The sequence below is a fragment of the Sorex araneus genome, chromosome 5 (genome assembly GCF_027595985.1).
Source record: "Sorex araneus isolate mSorAra2 chromosome 5, mSorAra2.pri, whole genome shotgun sequence".
NCBI classification, from domain to species: domain Eukaryota; kingdom Metazoa; phylum Chordata; class Mammalia; order Eulipotyphla; family Soricidae; genus Sorex; species Sorex araneus.
The window spans coordinates 160,102,307-160,125,517 of record NC_073306.1 but is presented as its reverse complement, the minus strand read 5'-3'; the positions used below and the strand labels follow the sequence as shown (position 1 = coordinate 160,125,517).

The 23,211-nt window shown below is 44.7% G+C and overlaps 1 protein-coding gene across 2 annotated transcripts in view; it reads left to right on the top strand.

The window, feature by feature from the left end:
* Positions 1-23,211, top strand: part of CCDC149 (coiled-coil domain containing 149) — a 155,707-nt gene that overhangs the window by 35,444 nt on the left and 97,052 nt on the right. For both annotated transcript variants that reach the window (XM_055138444.1, XM_055138443.1), the window contains exons 2-3: positions 18,723-18,884; positions 22,263-22,301. In XM_055138444.1, the coding sequence (XP_054994419.1) occupies positions 18,723-18,884; positions 22,263-22,301 (201 nt within the window). The remainder of the gene's footprint in view (positions 1-18,722; positions 18,885-22,262; positions 22,302-23,211) is intronic.

The window sequence follows — 23,211 nt, the reverse complement described above, 5'->3', positions numbered from 1 at the left end:
ATGAGCTTCCTCACAGCCGTTATGCTGGACTTTACTGCAGATAACAGTTGAGGGAGAGATAAAGGGTGCTCGGTGGTGAAAGGGGGTGGGGCTTGCGTTCTCAGGACCATAGGCACACGGCTTCATGGAGTTGGTGTGTGGGCATGAGTTCACACTGACAAATGGAGGTCAGGCCCTGCTGCAAGAATGGGATTGAAATGCAAGTCAAAAGATATCTAGTCCCGCGAGGATAATGGAAATATTTCCTGCTAGCTGGCACACTTGTCCCAAACCAGCCTCTGCGACTGCTGCTTTCCTTTCCCCAGGGTGGTGTCTGCCCTTTGTCTAATCAGTAGGGGCACGCCCTCTGCAACTGTGTCAACCTCACCACCGAGGGCCTCTGGGTATGATTAATAGACTCTCAGAGGCTCCCTGAAATAAAAGGAATGACTATGAAATACCTGCCATTTCTTCTTTTATTTTATTTTTATTTTATTAAGTAGTTCATGTTTGATTACATTTAATATTCAAACACCAATCCCACCACCATTACAACTTCCCACCACCATATTTTGGATGTTTTCATCCCGAACCCCAATCCCTGCCCCAAAGCAGAACCAAAATAATATATTTTGTATGGTTTGTTATGAAAAGTTACTGAAAATGCTACAAAAAAGTCTCCTTAGAGGAAAGAGTGTGAAGATTGTTGTATTTCACCCAGGGGCCATTTAGCTGTTCTATAAGAGATCAATGACATGTTGTTAAAGGTTGAGCCTTGTGTGCTTATATACATACATATATATATATATATATATATACACACATACACATATGTATGCATATATATCTGTAAAATAATATTTCCCCCTAAGATTGGTTGCCTCCTGCTTTGAACCCCATCAAAAGTTCTGCGGTACTCTTGGAGTATGGGTAGGGTGTGTGGTATGAAGTGTCCAAATGTGGCCATGCAGTCCAGGAATAGGTTGACTCATGGGTGAAGCTTGGCGCGAGCATGTGGATGGGGGCCGTGAGCAGGATGGCAGTTGAGTTCTGGAGGTTTTCTGCTGCTGGGTCTGGGTCCCTTGGGGCAGGAAGGGGTTTCACCCGTCCCCTCTAGGGTGCCCTGAGTGAAACAACCTAGTGCGGGGTCCGGAGGCATGGTTATGGCGAGTGCCATGCTACGCTCCCTTCCAGGAGAGAAGGACATGTGATCTGGATGGTGGCTGATGATGAGATTATCTGGTGCCAGCCAGAGGTGCTTATGGGCCTGATGCTGATCTGCCAGAGATGGGGATACAGGCAGAGGATCTCCGTTCCCGGTTCCGTTGAACCCAGAGGTCGCAGTCACAAAGTCCCACATACCTGGATTTTCCATTCACTCATTAGTGAGGTTCAGCTCAAGCGTGCGGAGAGAGGCCATGAGCATGGCAATACCTGCCATTCCTTTTCAACCTTTATTCATGAACCCTGAGATGGAAACCTGAGCAGGGTTGGGATATCGGCTCAAGACAGTGACTCTGCGTGGGTCCTAGTGGTCCAAGTGCCCCATTTCCCACCATTTATTCTCCCACACCCCCAGTTTAGAGGAATGACTGCTGGGTCTGATGTACAGGGACAGTGGGTAGGTATCCTGGCCCCCCACAACCAAAGGATAGCACATCTTAAATTGGTTGGAGACCTTGGAGAGCAGAGACAAACTGAAATGCAAGGGATACCAGCTCTCCCACTATCCTCCAGCCCCTGATCGCCTTTCCTGTCCATGGTAACTCTTGGCCCTGCCCTCAGTTTCCAGACACACTAGCCTCCTACCCGCTTCTAAGTCTCCTTCTCTGTCCTCCTGCGAGCCCCTTAAGTGCCATTGTCTGCCCCAAGCATTTCTGCACTAGTGTGGCCTTAAGGCTGCTTATGACCAAAGATTCCTAATGGATATATATATATATCCATTAGAAATATATACATATGTATATATATACATATACACACATATATATACATATATATATATACATATATATATATAAATCCAGTTCACCTTTGTGATAAAGAATACATCACCTCTTGATCTTCCCTGTCCTCACCTGCGAAATGGGGCTAATTTTAACACCTGTCTCCTAGGGTAGTCAGTCAGATTCATAGGATGCTTCAAATAGAGCCTGGGGCACAGTTTGCAAAATAATGCTGCTCATTAAAGCATGGCTGTGAAGGGTCTTTATCTCATAATTGTTGCTCCTAGTAGTGCCTGGCTCAAGGAGGCCATTCCGGGGATACCAATAACTTTTCTCCTTCCCTTCTCTTGACAATATACTGAAAACATCCTTTCCTGGGTGAGGAGAGAGCAAATGTGCCTGGCACCTACTTTCCACAAGAGCCTGACAAGCAGAATGGCCCTCTGACTGCAAGACAAAAGCAAGCGGTGGACGCAGGGCAGACTGTCTGGGCCCACTCCCGAGTGACCTGTAATCAGTCTGTTCTCCTCAGCTCAGGCCCTCGGGGGTGTGGTTTGGTGGACATGTGACCAGCTGCTAGCAGCTATTCACAGCCGAGGCTGTAGCTGTGCGTGCTCCTGCTTGCCCGGATAGCACTCTGCCCACAGCACTGTGCTGGGTGAGGTGCTGCCTGTGCCCCGTCAGGCTTCTGTAGGCCGGCCAGCTCAGAGCACCTGCACAGCCAGCCCTGACCTCCGCCTGCCTTCCCCATCTCTGGGTCTTGGCAGAGCCTTTTCCCCAAGCTGTCAGCCTGGGAGATGACTCCGACAGCATGTTGTGAGGGCAGGAGTCTTTCTAGAAGGATCCTTGACATCACTCCCCATGTTGCAGACCCTCTGGCACCAGTGCCTCCCCGACCTTGCCCTTTCTTACCTGGCTGGGGTATGTCTCACCTGCCAGCTCTCTCCAAAGCAGCTTTTGTCGACACCCTTGCAGTAGCCAGTGCTCTGCTCACTTCCTTGTTCTGGTAGTGCTCGGGCATCTCACCTTTGCACCTTGGGGATGATTGGTTTGTTTTTTATTCGCTTTTTGGGTCACACCCAGCGATGCACAGGGGTTACTCCTGGCTCTGCACTCAGGAATGACTCCTGGCGGTGCTCAGGGGACCGTATGGGGTGCTGAGAATCGAACCCGGGTCGGCTGCGTGCAAGGCAAACGCCCTACTCACTGTGTTATCACTCCAGCCCCAGGGATGATTGTTTTTAGGCCAAGAGTTGCATTTTATTTTCTTCTTCTTCATTTTTCACCCTTTAGTTAAGCCCAAAACAAACATAAAGCACATTAGAAGTGGCAAGAATGAAAGAGAGTATATCACTATGCAGTCTATAGACATAAAAGGAGAATAAAATAATTATAAAAACAACTTGATATCAGTAAATTCACTCGATATGCACTGGACAGATTTCTTAAAAGCTAAGTAAATAGGCTTTGACTTAACCTTAAATACACATTGATGGCTTGCATTTTGGCGGTATCAACCTAAGGTTCTTATTTGGAATTTCTTTAAAATTTCTCAACTTTTGGGTTAAATAATCTCATTCTGATTTTTTTCAATAGATTAAAAACTATTAACATTACCTAGAATTCAGTTTGCAAACAGATATGATAAAGTCTTACCTTAGAGATTTCTTCCAAATCAAATTTGATAGTTCAATGTTATTAAATATTTAAGTCATTAGGGCAACAGGAAATTCCATTTTAATCTTTTTAAAAATCTGATAGTAATTTATGATATTGTTTAAATAAATCCTAGAGTAATATATATAATTTATGTTATTGTTTAAATAAATCATAGAGAATAATATGTATATATATTTTTAAAGGAATTGGTGATTATAATTTCTAATTTTACTCCCCCCACCCAGTAAGAGAAAACAGTTTAAACCTTTTACTTTCTACACTGCCATTAAAATCAACTTGTTGTGTTATTTTTACTTAATGTCTTTCTTGTTCCACCCCCAGGATTTAACAAGATCATTTATTCTTTAGGATATTTGACCCTTATTTGCAGGATTTTTCTCTCTTACAAGAATCATTACTTCAAAGTCATATTACTTAACATTTATATTTCAAGTCTCCATTCATATATCAAATCTAAACTATGACTTGATATACTGTACTACTCTTTGTTTCCTAACCCCTTTCTTCATCTCTGAGGTTCTTGATGTTCTGTTATTGTTAGTTTTTTTGTCAGATGATATCTGTAGGTGGACTCCACAGTAGGCTGTTTTTACTTGGGGCACCCCAGGGGGGGCAGGTGAGAACCTTTCCCACCCCAAGGGACCCAGCCCTGGCAGCGGACCTCCACAGCAACCACGGCCACGCTCCAGGCCACTTCCCGGACCGCACAGCCACTTCACATCTGCACAACACATTATAAGACACTTCCTACCCATTTTCCATAATTACCAAACCATATTTGATGGAGTTCAGACAGTAGGCAACAAATCATAGAGAGTGATACATACATACCTCTCGGAGTGCCTGGCAAGCTACCAAAGCTACCAAGAGTATTCTGCCTGCATGGGCAGAACCTGGCAAGCTCCCCATGGTGTATTCGATATGCCAAAAACAGTAATGATAGGTCTCATTCCCCTGACCCTAAAAGAGCCTCCAGTTGTTGGAAAAGACAAGTAAGGAGAAGCTGCTAAAATCTCAGGGCTGGGAGGAATAGAGACGTTACTGACCTGCTAGAGTAAATAGATGAACAATGGGATGACAGTGATACAGTGATAGTTAAACCCAAAGATGCTCAGGGGTTTCTCCTGGCTCTGCACTCAGGAACAACTCCTGGCAGAGATCAGGGGATCGTATGGGGTGCCGGGAATTGAGCCCGGGTCACTGCATGCAAGGCAAGTGCCTTACCAGCTGTACTCTCTCCAGCCCCTAAGAGTAGCATTTTCTATCATCACTGCATGCCACACCTTCATCTGTAGAGAAAGTGAATCCCTTTACCTGTTCCTGAGGATCCAATGCCAGTGTTCACTGTTTTCCCAAATTTTGGAGCACCTTCTCTGCCCTTCATCCTCACCATAAAAACAGTCATGCCAACACCCAAGTAGCACCTCTGGAATGTTTTCCACGGAAGGATTCTCATAGCAGCCCTCAGAGGGTGCTCTAGTCACACCCACTAGCATGTGGGGAGCAGGAGGCGTGGGGAGGCTGAGTCACTGGTCACGTAGTGAGTGGATGGGCGACCCAGGGTCTGAATTTTGGCATCCTGACTTTGGCTGTGACCCTAGCTGATTGCCAATGGCCAGACAAGTGCTGGTATACAGGAATATCCTGAAATAAAAGACTTATTACCGCTCAACATGTGGTCCTCCTGAAAACTGTGACTCTGAACTGCATCCTTCTGGATTCTGGAACTTTGACTCTCTTCATGTTACTTAGAAACTATCAGTAATTTGTAATGGCAGCTAGTAATTAGTAGTGATCATTAGATGTAGCGTCATATATTAGTATCTACTTTATTATAATAATTATTATTAATGTAACTGTAACTATAGAAAGGCACCACTCTAAACCTACATTTGTGTCTCTCTAGTGAGACTTGCTTACCTTAATTTGGCAGTGCAGTGAAGGCTTAGAATGAAAAGCATCTTCTGTGGAGGTTTTCAGTTGATTCCTTGTCAGTCTTGGGTAAGTTTGTTTACCATCCTGAGCCTCAGTTTCATCGCCAGTAGAACAAAAGGTGTGACCTTGTGGTTCCTGGAGTCTTCATTAGCTATGAGTGTGAGATCTGTAAAATGGGGATAATATCAGTTGTGTCACCAGTATAATTAAGCTGTAACTGACATATAAATTGTTTTACATGAAGTTATATATATGAGAGAGAGAGAGAGAGAGAGAGGGAGGGAGGGAGGGAGGGAGAGCGTATAACACCAATACCATGCTTTGTTCTCAGCACTAGGGAACTGGAATAAAAAATACACTTTTCTCCTTGCTACCTTGGGAGAGACAGATGTTGAAAATAGACCAATAATTAGTTATTTAACGCAGGACCAAGTGAGAAGTGCCGCAAAGATAAGCAAAATTGTAGAAGGGGAGGAGATGGACAAGGGAAGAGCTTGCTGAGAAGGAGACATTGCAACGGAGCTTTAGATGAACTCTAGAGGGTATGTGTGTATGGGGGAGCTGCCCAGTTCACATACAGAGAATGGCAATGTGGGGCTTTGTGGTAGGAGCAGTGGGCTTCGAGTGAACAGAAAGCAGGTAGTGAGGTGAGAGGAAGGACTATGGATTTGTTATAAGTGTGCTAGGAGGCCCCGGGGGATTTCGGGTCACCACTTGTTGCCATCTTCTGCCATTAAACAAGCTGCTTTCTGGTGAGCACGTGGACCACAGACTATAGGTGGGTAGAAGCAGGAGTCCATGTCCTGTCCAGTCGAGAGATGCTGAGTCATTGGAATGAAGATGCACGGATGTGCTTAAATCCAGTACACCGAGGGAAGGTTGACCCAAAGCACTTGCTGCCAAGTCAGGGCTGGGAGAGAAAGAAGCTGTAAGGGTGATTCCATTATCTGAAGGGGAAGATTCGGGGAGGGGCAGCTTCAAGGGGAGAGCCAGGGTTGGGCGGAAGATGCCTCTCAGATGGGGCTACACAGTGGGACTCCAGAGCAAGGACTCAGGGAGAGGCTTTTGCTGATGCATTCACTGGGGGAGAGTGTAGCATATAGACACGAACCAGTCTTTGGATAAGAGTTTGGTCACCTTGATTGAGTTAGGAAAGAGAAGAGGGCTAAGAACTCGGTCACAACCTGCATCATTTCCCCAGCCCATGATTCAGGTGGTGAAGATGTGGGAGTGGCACAGTGTCCATCATCTGACACTTGACACCCAGACCTGTGCAAAGGGGAGCATGGGGTTGGCTGGCCACTGGGCAGATCCATGGGTGGCCTTTGTGCTTCAGCTATTGCCCCTGAGCGGGATAAGAAAGGCTCCAGGAGGGCTGTGAGTCTATTCTAGACTGGGCCTGGTAGATATATTATACATTGAAATGTATTGTTTTGGTTTTGCAGTTATCAAGGGTGTCATTAAAAATATGGATTAGGTACCAAGAGATAGTACAGCATCATGGTGCTCACCATCCATGTAGCCATTCCCAGTTGATCTCTGGCATTACAGATAATCCCTGGAGCACTGCCAGGAGTGATCCCTGAGCTCAGAATCAGGAATAGTCCCTTAGCAAAACGAGGCACGTGCACAAAACAAAACAGAACAAAAAGAAATGGTTTAACCCATAGAGAGAAAATGTCAGTCTGCTAAGAATATATTTGGCTCCAACACAGAATTGCTAAAAGAGCCTGGAATTTGCAGTTAAGAGCTTGAGGGATATGGTCAAATGGACCATATCTCTTGCCTCATGACTTGCTGTGGCCCTTCGAGTCCCTCAGCATGATTATTTATAGTCTCTCTCCTCCCATGTAGAGTCCAAATTTGTGTTTATATTTTGAAGGGGACCTCCCAAGCCATGTTATGGTGCTGAAGGGCCACTCCTGGCAGTTCTTGGTTAACCAGGCTGGCAGTTCAATGCAAGGGTCAGAGAGTGCAGTGTTGCACTAGCCCTGCTTTTCTGAGAGGCATACAGGCTACACTGGCAGTGCTCAGGACCTTCAGGGCCGAATCCAGTAATTCTCAGAGACCCTATTGTACCAGGGATTGAACAGGGGTCATCCTTCTGCAAGGCAAGTTCCTTAACTCCTGTTCTCTCTCTCTCTCTGGCTTTGAGCCCATGTTTGAACCACAGTTTTCAGGTCAGCCTAAGAAAAACTAATAAATCTCAGCTATTTTGATTACGAAACAATCATAACAGATTTGGTCCTAGTTGTCATGTAGTGTTGATGGGAAGAGTGTCCCAGAATGTGTCCTGTTGCTCACCTTAAGTGACACTAAAGCAATAGCTTTAATTTAATTTGAAATAAAGTTGATGAAGCCCCTTTTGGCATATATCACCTTTCATTTTTGACTCTTAGCAACCTCAGTGAGGTGGGCAGAGCAGGTGAACCTCAGCGCCAAAGAATCCATCAAAGGTGAGCCCCAGTCCCAAAGAATGAGCCAATTATTGCCCTTACATCGCAGTGTTGATTAAGGTGCACTGCACTTACTCCTCTTCAAAGTTCATTTCAAGCATCTTCTCTGTTGCTTCTCCTCCCTGCTCGGCATCCAACTCCTGCCATGCTCTTAGCCCCTCTTGCCACCTTACCATTAAATATTTGTTAAATGAATGAATGTTCAGGGTGACATGGAATAAGAGCTGTCAAAATTGGCAACTATCTGTTCTGACTACACAAGAATTTGCGTATATGAGTGTTTATCCCTATACACACATTCAAAAGGAAGAATTTGGTGGAATTGTACTTAGTTTGCTTGCATGGCTTGTAATGTAACCCTTTCTATTTCATTCTTTTTTTTTTTTAAAGAAAATGAGCGTTGGGGATGGGGAGATGGTACAGTTGGCACATGCTTACCCTAAGGCATGACTTGATATCCCCACAGTGCCCCAGGGGGCACCACAGAGTCCCCCAAGCAGCACCGGATATATTCCTGGAGACTCTGAGCATTGCTAGGGAGGTCCTGGTGGTTCCCGGCAGTACAGGTCCCAAGTGTCCAACTCCAGTAACACGCTGGCACCCCTGCACTCAACTGCCCTGCTCAGTTTACTCAGAACCACTTGGGAATGGCCTCTGGGCTGCCTGAGCACTAATTGGGAGCCCCCCCCCATTCATCCTGCCAAGAAAAGAATATGAGACTTGGTCATATGTACTTTGAAGACATGTGAAATTGTACCTCCCAAATACATACGCTCATGTAAACTATTATTACATCAATAGACACCCCAAACATGATGCCATAGAGTTTTATGCATGTATATGAGATGATGTCCAGAAGTGCTCTGGGCACTGTGCAATCCTGGACTTAAACTCAGGGCTTTGTACCTACTTGGCAAGGTGATCGACCACTTGAGCACATCCATTCCTAGCCTATATATATTGCTTTTTGGCTCACACCCGGCAATGCACAGGGTTTACTCCTGGCTCTGCACTCAGGAATTACTCCTGGCGGTGCTCAGGGGATGGGATGCTGGGATTCGAACCCCAGGTTGGCCGCGTGCAGGGCAAATGCCCTACCTGCTGTGCTATTGCTCCAGCCCCTCTATGTATTTTTTATAGTAATAAAGTAATGGCTATTTACATACACACATATGAAAGAAAAAATAAGAGGAAGAAAATTGTAACTATATTGACTTCACTGCCCACACACATGTATTATGACCCACAGTCCATCTTGTTATTATTTGGTGGGGAGAAGGGAACTTCTTAGTGTGTGGAGGATCACTTGACCCCACAAAGTATTTATTGCAGCCCTTTGAGTTATTTCCCGGTCCAGGACCTGTACTTTGGGAAACGCTGATATGGAATCTGTCAGCTGCATTGGTCAAGTCCCTGAGGTTATCTGTGAGGTTGATCCCATCTCTTGCATTATGCTGTAGTAGGTACAAATTCCAGAGACTTCAGGAACGAACGGAGGCGGAGGGGCAGTGGGGACAAGCACGGGAGCAGGAGAGCTTGAAGGTTTACAACCTGGAATGTATTGTTTGGTTTTCCTGGCCTACCTGAAGACATTGAAATCTAGTCACTGTTAAGATTGGGACAGTCAGGCTGGAGTGATAGCACTGCGGGTAGGGCGTTTGCCTTGCACGTGGCTGAGCTGGGTTCGATTCCCAAAATCCCATATGGTCCCCTGAGCACCGCCAGGAGTGATTCCTGAGTGTAGAGCCAAGAGTAACCCCTGTGCATTGCCAGGTGTGACCCAAAAAGCAAAAAAAAAAATTGGGACAGTCACTTGCTCATGGGAGTTTTTCATTGTAGTCACACAGATGTCTGTGAGACCCTGCAGAGATGGCAAAGGTAGCTTTCAATAAAACTCAAGTCCCCTTCTCCCTAATGCCTGGGCCCTGGACCTGTCTCAAATACACACGTCTTGGAACCAAACGGGCAATCCAATAAACACGCTGGCTGCCACTTCTGTGCTGTGCCCAGCAGAGCTGGCGATAGTGACCTGCCATCAAACACATCACCCCTCCTTCAGCACATGGGTGAAAGAGATCCACATCAGTGGCTTAAAGACCAGAAATGTGCCCCCCATTAGCCACAGTCAGTCCTGGGGTTAAATAGGTTTTTGGTTTTCAGAACTCTGGGGAGTTTTGGAAAATCCTGGAGGGTGGTGAAAATAGTCTGTGCTTCGGGTACTGATCTTTTTCTTTTCAAAACCAATGGGCCTTCTTATCCCTTGTAGACCAATGCTTGGCTCCGTTGGAGCTATTTGTTGAATGAGAGATCAGGCCCTAGTAGAGCTTAGGGAAGCTCCTGTTACCCTCAGCTTTCTCGTGTAGGAATAGCCTTCCCATTCATTTCCTGAGACCCAGAAATGTTTTATCCCATTTCTTCTGAGTAGATGGAAACCTTATTGCAGCCACATGGTCCTCTCAAAAGGAGTGAGGGGAGAAGTGCTGGTCAGACTTGCTACCTCTCCCAGGGACCTTCCATATGAGGAAAGAAAGAGTAATCCCATTATTGGGCAGGCACTGAGTAAGGAGGCAAACATTTTACCCCCTTGTTCTAGCACTAAAATGTAAGGAAATTTAAAATTACCTCATCTTTTTCTTTAGCTTCCCTAGGCTGGAAAAACCAGTGTAGTGTAGTAACCAACCCTGTTGATAATGACGAAGGGGATGAGTAGTATTGCAACGCTTATCTCACCCAGTACCCATGCTTCTCTGCAGTTCCACAGTGGATGGTTTCTCCGTGTGACATCCCATACTGATAATCCTTAACACAGTGAGATGGTGGGGGATGGAGGAGGGCATAGGGGGCTTAGTGTGCCAGGAACTGAGGTTCTGAGGGCTGAACTCTACAAAGATCCAGCATCAAGTTTTGACTCTGCCAGGCTCTTGCGATGTTATGGAAGCACTTTTCTGGAAGCCTCCCTTTCTCATTTAGAAAATGGATATTGCATGGCTTTGCGTGGAGGAGCTCAGTTAGTGGTACTGCATGGTCCCCTAGGGACAGGGAACCTCTCCGCAAAAGGGTGAGAAAATGTGCATGATACTGAGACCACAACCTCACTGTGTTAAGGATTGCCAGTACAGGATGTCACACGTAGAAACCATCCTCTGTGGAACTGCAGAGAAGGATGGGTACTGGTGAGATAAGCGTTGCAATACCTTCGTCATTATGGTCACTCCGCAGAAACACAGAATGTAACCGATCTGTCAGCAGGACCTCCTCCTGCCCTCCTGTCCTTGCCTTCTTTGATATGAGCCATATGGGCCGGAACAAGCCAGGTTAGGCTCTGGTAACAGAAACCTCCACTGTTCCAGAGCATCCCACCAGAACTATTGATTTCTGGACACCCCGCATTTCTCCATGGACCCGAATGCCTCTCCCGGGCAGCCATGTGTGTGCTAGGCTACCTGCATCAGGCTGTGCTGCTCAGATGGGCCCTCAGGAGCAGCGCTCCACCATGACTGCTGTGGGGACAGAGAGAGCTTGGCCAGACTGGAGTTTCTACCCTGGACGTGGCTCGGATCCCTTCCAAGGGCATCTCACAGAACAAAGCCTGTCCCATATCACAGCCTGATTCCGGAGCAATGGGGAGAGTCTGTCATGCCCTGTGCCTGAAAAGAAAGAGGAATTGGAAATGCTGTGGGGAGGCTCTAAATGTTGGCTGCCTAGATGGGCTGACCTTGTCACTCTCTTGTGCCTTGTTCTTAAAAACTCAACTTCAGCCCCGCACCTTTCACCTCCATCTGTGAGAGAGATGCGACAACTCTGCGGTCCCAGATGGGCTATGTTTGGAAACCACTGAGCCAGTTCTGCCCTAGACAGGGTGGACAGAGCAATGTCTAGGTACTGCAAGTGAGACACATGCCCCCGAGACCTGGTGTTAGCCCTAGCACCCTTTATCCCCGTGGTACTGGCCGGTGCTTTGAAAGTATTACTCCTGGGCTGAGTGCATAGTTTGCATGCAGGAGTCTGGGGGTGGATCTCTGGCACCACTTGGTCCCTGGTGCACCCCTGGGAGTGACCCTGAGCACTACAGAGCTGGGAGTAGCCTCCAAGTGCCACTGGGTGTGGTCCCAAAATGAAATAGAAATAAATGAATAAAAATTAAATGGAGGATTCTGCAAGCTGTGTATGTGTGGTGAGGGGGGTATCCTTGGACAACCCCCTGCCCCTGTGCCAGTTTCTTCATGTGATAACTGAGGTCCCAGCAGTGCGCTGGTGTGTTTGTTCCCATCATGGCGGTCTAGGATTGGCCCATCATCCCTGGATCTGTCTCTGGAGCGAGTTCTTCTACCTCTACTAGTTGGCCTGTCTGTCTCCACTGCCTCCTCCTCCTCCTCCTCCTCCTCCTCCTCCTCCTCCTCCTGCAGAAACATTCTCAGCACAGTCACTCGGCTTGTCTGGCTTTCTGTTCTATTTTTGCTGCCCCCTAAGGCTCCCTCCATGCATTTGCTGACTGTTCAGAGATGCCAACCAAGGAGGATATTCTTTCCTTCCAATTGTTGTTGCTTTGATTTGCTCCCAATTAGAGAGTTAGGCAATGGGATATTTTAACAGTCATCAACACAGCAACCAAACACCATTTTAGAATGATTGTGAGAACTTCCACCCCCTTCTCCAATACTCCCCCCTCTGCCCAACACACACACACACACACACACACACACACACACACACACACACACACATCTCCTGGATTTCTCTATTATTTTCATGAAACTACCGCTTACACATGATATTTGGTCAGATACAATAAAACATCATCTGTGTCGTGACTTATTTAGAATCCCTCTGTGCTATGCCAGCTGGCACAGATAACCCTGGGATGACGGTGACAGCATGCTTCAACCCAGAACCCACAGCGCCACTGTCCTAGTCCTTGCCAACTACCAGAGCAGGCTCAAGGCTTTCTGAACCTGGGTTTCTGGAGCACCCAGCATCCCCCATGCTGATTTTCCATGCCATGTCCTGTCCCAGCCCCTGCACATGCCCGTTCTTATTCCGTGCATCTGCTCTTTACAAGCCGTCCAGAGTGATGTTGAGTTTTCTAGGGCTCCTTGTCTCTGCACCTTCAGGGTGCAGGGCTGTGGCGGGGTTCAGGGAGTCGGGATGCCCCATCGCCTTTGGTCTGAGCTGCATCACTCTGGACTGATTTGAAAGTGAGGCTTTAGCTTGCTGGAAGGCTTGCTCCAGTGATCAAAATAAAAGGCGTGGAGTGAAAAACCTGAAATTTGCTCTTCTGGATCAGGGGAAGAGAAGAAAGGGCAGCCTGATAGTGACACTCTCAATGTTGCCCTTTTATTCTCGAGGCTTCATCCTCGATGCTGCCTTGTTTCCTTGCCTGTGGCGGGACTTCTAACTGACCCGCTTCCTCTGTACTAAGAGAAACTGGATTGAAGAGATTCTGCTCCTCAGATGCTAGGCCTCTGGGCTGTGGGAACCTAAATAATCAGAGCCTTATTTGAATAAGATTTGGTGCTAGGTGGTGCCCAGGTAGGCGTGCTTCAGCAAACCGAGGCTTTTAACACTTGCCCTCTGGGGGCGGGTGAGGTATTGGATGCTGTCTGCCCCTCTGGGGGAGCAGGATGGGAGGCCCTTCTAAGGTGTATCTTCTGCAGGAAGGGTTCTCAGTTTTGGATTTGCGGATGCATATGTAGATCTCAGCTCGAACACTCTCCAACCTGTCCTCTTTTGGGGTTTATTTCCAGATATTTGTTGGTGACTTTTCATAGAGTTTGGTATCAGGTATCCTAGCAGTCGGGGAAGGTACTGCCATTCCCAGATTGGAGGCACCATTGGGGACCTATGTGGAGAGATAGGCAGCTTCCCTTTGAGACCCTATGGTTCAAGGTCACAGAATTTGTCTTTCCATTTTGCCAGTAAGTGGTGGCCTTCAGTAGACCAGATGGTACATCTAGTCTGCCCACTGCACATTAAAATGGGGTCAGCGTTTTCTTCCCCAAAGTTGCAAGAAACCTGAATACCTCTGGGGGTTCACATTTGGGTCAGATAAATCACAGGAGAAAAGCTGACCGCTGGTGCCTCCAATGCGATTAGCGCCGGACATCCGAGGCTGCTGACGGCAGGTATAGGGCTCCAAGGGCCAGGTAGACCTGCTGAATTGTGTGCAAATGCTATTTGTTCCCTGGAAGCCTCAACACGTCTCTGAGGACAAAGCAGTAGAGGGATGGGGGCCTCTCTCTGGTGTTTACTCACTTGAGGATTTTACTCTTGAGAAATCACTGCAGCAACAGAAACATTTTGCCTCCATGAAGACAGTGTCAAAGTCTGAAAATCCAGGACATTTAAGGCAGGATTCCAACCTCATTACTGCCAGGAATAAGATTCCTCCAAGGTGGAAGTGTCCTTTCTTAGAACTTAAATCCGTCTCAGAATGGCTTTTCTTCCTCCTTTGTTTTTGAAGCTAAGCAATTACTTTTTTTTTTTAAGGAGAAAAAAAATTGTGCTAATGCACAAAACTCTCCTTCCCCTTTCATTTATTTGAAATTGAACTTAACAAAGTCAGTTCCTAGCAAGCACTCTATATGAGTAATGCTTTTTGTCCATAAAAGAGCATTGACTCAAATGGTATGGGAGTGCTGATTCTCTCTGCTTTGTGCGAGCGTCCATAATGACAAAGTGCTCATGTCAGAGTGTATAATGAAACTATAAATTGTTTTCATGAATGCTCTGAATTTGGTCTTTTACGGGGCAAATTCAAAAGGTATTTAGTGCCACATTTCACATATGTGAATAACACCAGACGGTACAATATATCCAATGCAAATAGAGAATCCCAGTTGGGCTCACACTGACCCATGTAGTGGGTGTTTGCCAGATGTGGGTGGAGGAGTCAGGAAAAGTGTGTGTGTGTGTGTGTGTGTGTGTGTGTGTGTGTAGTGGGGGAAGATACCCCACAATTCTGTGGAAGAATTTCATCTGGACATACCTATATGTTGGGGATGGGTAAAGAGTGGCTTAAGTGAATAAGTCAATCAATAAGATGAAAATAAAAAAATTAAAAATAAATCTTCATTTTTTTTGTCATAGAGCCTGGACTAGGTGATATTCCCACTAGCAATGCATGAAAGTACTCTTTTTACCACATTCCCGCCAACATTTCTTATTTTCAATTACATGTATATATATGCCATTCTCACTGATGTAAATTAGTACCTCATTGTTACTTTGATTTTTGTCTATAATCATAGAAAAAATCAAAATAACAATGAGGTTTTGTTCCATATGCTTATTGGTCTATATGTTTTCTTACGGAAGTGTCTATTCATCTCCTCCTCAATTTTTTAATTCTTTTTTTTTTGCTTTTTGGGTTACACACAGCAATGCACGGGGGTTACTCCTGGCTTTGCAATTAGGAATTACTCCTGGCGGTGTTCAGGGGACTGTATGGGATACTGGGAATCGAACCCAGGTTAGCTTCGTGCAAGGCAAACACCCTACGCACTGTGTTATTATAGCTCCAGCCCCTAATTTTTTTTTTTTACTGAATCATCATGAGGTACAGTTACAAGACCTTCATGTTTGAGTTTCAGTCATACAATGATCAAACATCATCCCTCCATCAGTGCACATTTACAACAACCAATGTCCCCAGTATCCCTCCTGCCACCCCCACCCCAACCCACTCCCTGCCTCCATGGTAGACAATTTTCTTCTTACTCTCTCTCTACTTTTGGGCATTATGGTTTGCAATGCTGATACTGAGAGGCCATCATGTTTGGTACTTTATCTACTTTCAGCACACATCTTCCATCCCGAGGGATACCTCCAGCTATCATTGCCTTAGTCATCCCTTCTCTATCCCAGCTGCCTTTTCCCTCAGCTCATGAGGCAGGCTTGCAACTGTGGAGCAATATTCCTGGTCCTTATCTCTACTGTCCTTGGGTGTTAGTCTCATATTATGTTATTTTATATTCTACAAATGTCTGTCTCTCCTTTTCTGACTCATTTCACTTAGCACACTACTCTCCATGTCTGTCTACTTATAAGCAAATTTCATGACTTCATCTTTCCTGACAGCTGCATAATATTTCATTGTGTAGATGTAGCATAGTTTCTTTAATCAGTCGTCTGTTCTCAGGCACTCAGATTGTTTCCAGATTCTGGCTATTGTGAACAGTGCTGAATGAACATACAGTTGCAGATGTCATTTATACTGTGTTTTTTTGCATCCCCAGTGCAAAAACGTGGTATTGCTATGTCATATGGAAACTCAATTTCTAGTTTTCTGAGGAATGTCCATATTGTTTTCCAGAAAGACTGGACCAGTCAGTATTCCCACCAACAGTGAAAGAGAGTCCCTTTCTCCCCACATCCTCACCAGCACTGGTTGTTCTTGTCCTTTTTGATGTGTGCAAGTCTCTGTGGTGTAAGATGATATCTCATGCTGTTTTGATTTGTATTTCCCTGACGATTAGTGACGTAGAGTATTTTTTCATGTGCCTCTTGGCCATCTGTATTTATTTTTTGATGAAGTTTCTGTTCATTTGATGGGGTTGATGCTTTTTATTGCTGAACTTTGTAAGTGCTTTATAGATTTTGAGCATTAGTTCTTTATCTGAAGTATTGTATATGAATATCTTTCATTGCTCAGTTTTTTCACCCAAACACAAAATCATTAATTCAAAGAGATATATGCACCTATGTTCATTGCAGCTCTTAAAACAATAGTTAGAATGTGGAAACAACCCCAATGTCCAACAACAGATTAATGAATAGATGTTATGGTACTTACAGTGGAATATTGTGCAGCTTATAGTGGAAAAGTCATTCAGTGGACCTGGAGTGGATCCTACTCAGAGGGATTCTGTCCTTCTCAGAGAGAAATAGACAAAGACAGGATGATCTCAGTCATCTGTGGTATATAGGTAAACAAATCAAATTTATGGACAGTATTAACTGATAGTAATTCTTGGGTACCAGAACACAGACTGAGAGTGCTTGGGTGTGTGGGGAAGGGAAGAGGAGAAATGAATAGGCTTCTGAGAAGTAAGCTGGGAACGTAAGTTGAAGATCTCGAGCATATCGGTGGTGCTAAGTAACAGTACGCACCCAAACAAGTACCCTCTGTCAACTAGCAAATAATTGGAGCAGTGGTGGGAGGTAAGGAACAGTTGATCTGAGTGGACATAAGAATGGGGGCAGGGGTCATGGGAAACTTTGGTGACAGAGGGAGGTGGACAGTAACTTGGAACATTGTTGCCAGAAACTTGAACACTATTATATTCCTATCATCTAAATGATAATAACAAAGAAATAAATAAGATGAAGATCAACACCATATGATTTTACTCAGGTGTCATATATGAAGAGCCAATCAAACAAACAAAGCTAAGCAAAACACTCAGATACAGAGAACACGCTGATGATCCTGAAGAAGAGGGTGTTATGGGAGTTAGTTTTACAATGGCAGATGGCAAAATAACTTTTGAGGATGGTGGTGATCAGAGTGGACAGTAATCAGATGTGGAAATTTACCAATGGAAACATGTAATGTTATAAACCTCGATACAAATTAATTTTTTTAAAAGGTCATTTTAAAAATACTTAGCTCATAAAATTGATCTTGAGGTGGTAGGTGCCTGTGTTGGAATCAAAGAAATTTCACCTATCCTGGCCAATTTAGTGAATTAAAATTCTCACGTGAGAAAGGATCTGCTATATTATGTGGGTGATATAATCTATCATGGTGATTTATAGTTCAATTATATTATCTTTAATAACTTTAAGAAATTTTATTAGAGAAGCCAAATGGATCTATTCTATAAAAATTTAGAAAACAAGCATAAAGAATAAATTTTTTCTTAAAAAAAAATTGGGGGCCTTACATGATGATACTCAGGAACCTTACTGTGCCAGAGATTGAACGTGAACTTCCTGCATGCAAACCTGTGCCCAGCCTGTTTAACTTCCTCTCTGGTCCCAAGAACAAACATTGTAAAAGAGCATGCAAATGATTGTGTTATCCAGGGTTAATAATTATTAAATTTGTACACAATTTTAATTAAACATCCTCCAGTGTACAGGATTTTGTAAATTAAAAAAATTTTTTTTTGCATAACCTTATTTGGAAATATGAACTCTTTAAAAAATTGTATTCCAACTATCTGTTCAAGTAATTAAAAACTATTCTGGTTTGGGGCTGGATCGTACAGTGGGTTGATTTCGATTCCTGGCACCCCCTCTGACCTCCTTAGTCCTGCCTGGAGTGACTCGAGCACAGAGTACAGGAATAAGCCCTGAGCACCTCCAGTGTGGCTCAAAACCAAAACAAAATTCTGCTTTTATAGCTTGTTTATCAATTAGATTATTTTATTTGTTCCAGTTTGACAAATTTTGCAATCTTCCAAGCTTTTGGTCCTGTAAAGTGGAAAGTAAATCAGGTTCTTATTTGTATGAGAAATTTCTGGTGCAGATTTCCCTACTGCCTAAAAGTGGAACATCCCTGCCCCGTGTGGAATAGATTATTTAGGGTTGGGGTTGTGCTTCCTAGACCTGCTGCCCCCACAAATAATCCACAAAATCATATCAAGCAAGAACGTTCTATTTCCGAACTTTGCAGGCATCCACCTGTCTCCAGACTCTAGCTGGGGAGGTGTCGTTCAGAAAGGGGCGTTCAGTGGAGCTGCGCTGTGACTCTGGCCCTGACTTGTCTCTGCTTGTGTCGCAGTACCTGGTATGCAAGAGGAAACTGGAGAGTAAAAAGGAGGCCCTGCTGATCCTGTCCAAGGAGCTGGACACGTGCCAACAGGAAAGGGACCAGTACAAGCTCATGGCCAATCAGCTGCGAGAGCGTCACCAGTCCCTGAAGAAGAAGTACCGAGAGCTGATTGTATGTGTTGCACACGTCACTGTGACATTCTTGATTCCTCCAGGTGACAGAAAGGGGACGTTTAACAGGCCAGGCCTTTCAGCAGTCAATGAGCAAAGGAAGGACTCAATTCAGACTTTCCTGGCGTGGTTAGAGTAAGCCTGGCATCTCCCTCCGTCCTGTCCTGCTTGCTAGTTGTGGCTGGATGCTGGCACACTGCCATCTGTGACTGTGGAATGCAGGGTAGATCCGAGGTGGCTGTGTGTGTGGTGGTGGGAGGTGGGGAGGGGGAGGAGTAGCGGGGGTGGGGGGGCACTGTTCACTACTTCACTTAGTTACCTGCAGTTCGCTTGTTCTTTGTTTTTTATTATTATATTTTATTTTACTTTTAAATTTTTATTAGTGAATCACCGTGAGTTACAGTTACAAACTTATGAACTTTCATGTTTGCATTTCGTTTACATCCCTCCACCAGGGTCCTTTCTCCTCCACCAATGTTCCCAGTATCCCTCCCCTGAAACCCCCCCCCCACCATCTGTGACAGGGCATTTCCTTTTGTTCTCTCCAATTGGATGTTATAGTTTGCAATAGAGGTATCAAGTGGCCTTTATGTTCGGTCTATAGTCTCGCTTCTTCTCTTTTTTTTCTTTTTTAAATTCTTTATTTTATTTTATTTATTTATTTTTGCTTCTTGGGTCACACCTGGCAATGCACAGAGGTTACTCCTGGCTCTGTACTCAGGAATCACCCCTGGCGGTGCTCAGGGGACCATATGGGATGCTGGGAATTGAACCCGGTCGGCCGCATGCAAGGCAAACGCCCTCCCCGCTGTGCTATTGCTCCAGCCCCTCGCTTATTCTATTTTAAGGTTAGATACTAGCTACATGTGACTCAATTCTGCTTTAAATTAGTTTAAAATTAATAGAACAGAAAACTCAGTTCTTCAGTCATCACATTTCATGGGCTCAATCACCATAGGTGACTGGTGGCTGCTCTGCTAGATTTCATTGCGACAGAACATTTTCAGTACTGGACAGAAATGTCCAGTTGACTCAATATTGGACAGTTAACTAAGGTACATTTCCACCATTGCGAAGAGTTTCCTGGGGTAGCATCATAGAAGTTTTCTAAAAGTTGCTCTTTTCACTTCACACCTTATTTTGAATGTCTCTCTAGTCTGTGCATGCAAACTTAAATCATTAAAAAGAAACTGCATATAACTATTTCAGATAAAAGACCACGCATTTCTATTTTCCAAGGCATATAGATTTTCTCTAGGTTTTCATAAAGTGAGATTCAGGGTGGATAGGCCTGGTTTGGACACACACACTTACCTCACCTCACCACCACCAAAGTGTCTAAGACCTTCCACCCATGCCCCGGTGCCACTCCCAGCCTGTGCTTCAGCACCCAAGGCTTGTTACTAATATCATCTACACCCTTTTGTTTCCCTACATATGGAAGATAAAATTTGCAAGGGTGCGGATTTTACTTCACTGGAGGTTACTACCTGCTTAGTGTTATTTTTGCATTGTTTTTTTCCCTGCTGAAGCAATTTGGATGGGTTCTGTTTCTTTCCCTTTTTTTATTTTCTGTCATGTTGGATGGTGCTTGGGGCCTACTCCCAGCTCTGTGCTCTGGGATTGTTTCCAGCCAGGCTAAGGGGACCTTGTGGCTCCAGGATCAAACTCAAGGCTCCCATATGGTTGCACTCAGCGCCTTGAGCTTGCTCACTGTGAGTGCCCATGCTGCGAACTTTAACTGTTACACCATTGCTCACACGCCACCGAGTTAGGAGCATTGGACTTTTCCCAAACAGTGAAAGATTGCACCAGTCAGTATGATGCTGATTTAGATGCAGATAGCATCATGTAGAGGAATCCTCCTTTAGTGAGTGTTTACTTATTTGCACGAGATGTGTGTGTTCCACACAATGGAGAGGAACTCAGTTCTTCTAAGGGCTGAGGAGAGGAGATGCCTCATTGAGATGAGCACCTGCTTTGCATGCAGGAGGACTAGGTTTGAACTCCGGCACCCTTAGTCCCTCAAGTATCACCAGGAGGGACACTCTTTTTTATTATTATTATTAAGTCATCACAAGATAGTTACAAGCTTTCATGTTTGGGTTACAATCTCACAATGATAAAATACCCATCCCTCCACTGGTGCACATTCCCCACCACCAATATACCGGGTATACCCCCCCTTTCCCACCCTCCCCCTGCCTCTAAGGCAGACAATATTCCCCGTACTCTCTTTTTACTTTGGGGCATTATGGCTTTCAACACAGACACTGAGAGGCCATCATGTTTGGTCCATTATTTACTTTCGGCACACATCTCCCATCTCAGCTGGTTCCTCCAGCCATCATTTTCTTAGTGATCCCTTCTCTATTCCATCTGCCTTCTCCCCTCCGCTCATGAAGCAGGCTTCCAGCTATGGGGCAATCCTCCTGGCCCTTGTGTCTACTGTCCTTGGGTGTCAGCCTCATGTTATTTTATTCTATACTCCACAAATGAGTGCAGTCCTCAGGAGGGACACTCTTAAATGCTGTGCTGGGACTGGTCCATCAGCACCACCAGGTATGTCCCCAAATAACGCTGATTTACATGTAGATAGCATCATGTAGAGGAATCCTAACCCTCCAATAAGGTAATGAATTCCCTTTTTTCTCTTTGGTAGTGCCTGAGATAGAACCCAGGGCTCTCACACGCAGGGCTCTTGCTTGTCACTCCTCCACATCGCCAGCCCAAGGGATTGCATTTTTTAGGATAAAGGGTCTGATGGGATTGGAAATCCTTGGTTATTTTTTTTTCTTTTTTGAGCATGTTCATTCCTATTTCTGTTCCCCCACCTCCTCCCCAATTATTCTGCCCATAGAAAATATTTAGGTCTATGTGTGTGTGTGTGTGTGTGTGTGTGTGTGTGTGTGTGTGTGTGTGCTCACCCTTGTCTATGACTATTCCTTTCCAGCCAACTACTCAAAAGAGACTCTCAAACTAAATAAATAAAATATTATTTAATTTAAACTCTGATCTAAAATAATTTCAGGGCCCAGAGTTATCATATAGTGGCTAGGGCTGGTGTGACTTGAAAATCAAAATAATAGTAATAATAATTTCAATAACTGCAGGTTTTAAAAAAATCATATATAATATATATATATGATTATTCCTAATTGTGACTGATTCCATTCCCTAAGGGTCTTCTCAAAATAACTCTGTTTCAGTTTATGGTGATGTATATATATATATATATGTATATATATATATTTGAATTTGGTTCAGCACATAACTGTTTATAAGAGGTACAAGTCAGGTGGGTCTGAATTTTTATTCAATATCTAAATCTCAGCCATTCTGTTAATTTTAATTAAAATGAAATATTGTTTTTTTATAGGATGGAGATCCATCACTTCCACCTGAAAAGAGGAAACAGGTAAGACAGTTAGTTTTTTTTTAAGTGAGGAGTGGTTAATCAGCAATTGGTCAATCCTGTCTGAGCTCTGGAATTACTCCTAGCAGCGCTTGGGAGACCAATATGGGATGTTGGGGTTGATCCCATGTTGGCTATGTTCAAGACAAGAGCCCTGCCTGCTGTACTATCTCTCTAGCCTCCAAGGTTTAGTCTTTTGATCTATTATATATTGGATATTTTATATAGGTGTCTTATGATAATATGGGTAATTCCAAAATGATTAGAGAAATTTTTTAGTTTCTTATAATCCTTTGGTGTGACTGTGTGTGTGTGTGTGTCTGAGGAGGGGAAGTGGGGAATTCATACAGCCCAAGAGGAGAGGCTGGGCAGAGTGTGAGGAGGCCAGTGGGGCAGGAAGTGGTCGCACGGTGGACTCATCCCATTTCTTGTTGGGGATCTGGTTGGAAACATGGGCAGAGGATCTCACTTACAGCTGGCTGACTTACCATTCCCCCTGTTTGTGGTGCTGGAGATGGGACCCAGGGCCTCAGCTCTCCCACTGCACTACGTCCCTGACCCCTGTTTTAGACTTCGAAAAGCCATCTTGCAACAGAACTAATGCCATTTGTCTATCTTCCCTTCAGTGACACTTAGACCTTCCTTTCTTTCCCACTGAGCTCTTTGTGTTGTCCTGTGTGGTACCAGGTCAGGTAGTAGTACTGACTTTGGGGAAGGGAGCATTTTTATAGCAATACATTCAGAAATATCACAAATTTCTTATAATTCAGTTGCAAACATTCATACTTATATGTCCAAATATATGTTTATTTGAATACTATTTCACAATTGTTCTTCCTCACATGCCTTTTTGTGACCGATAATAGACTTTAATAACTTGAACAAGATCCCAGATGATGTAACGTAAGCACTC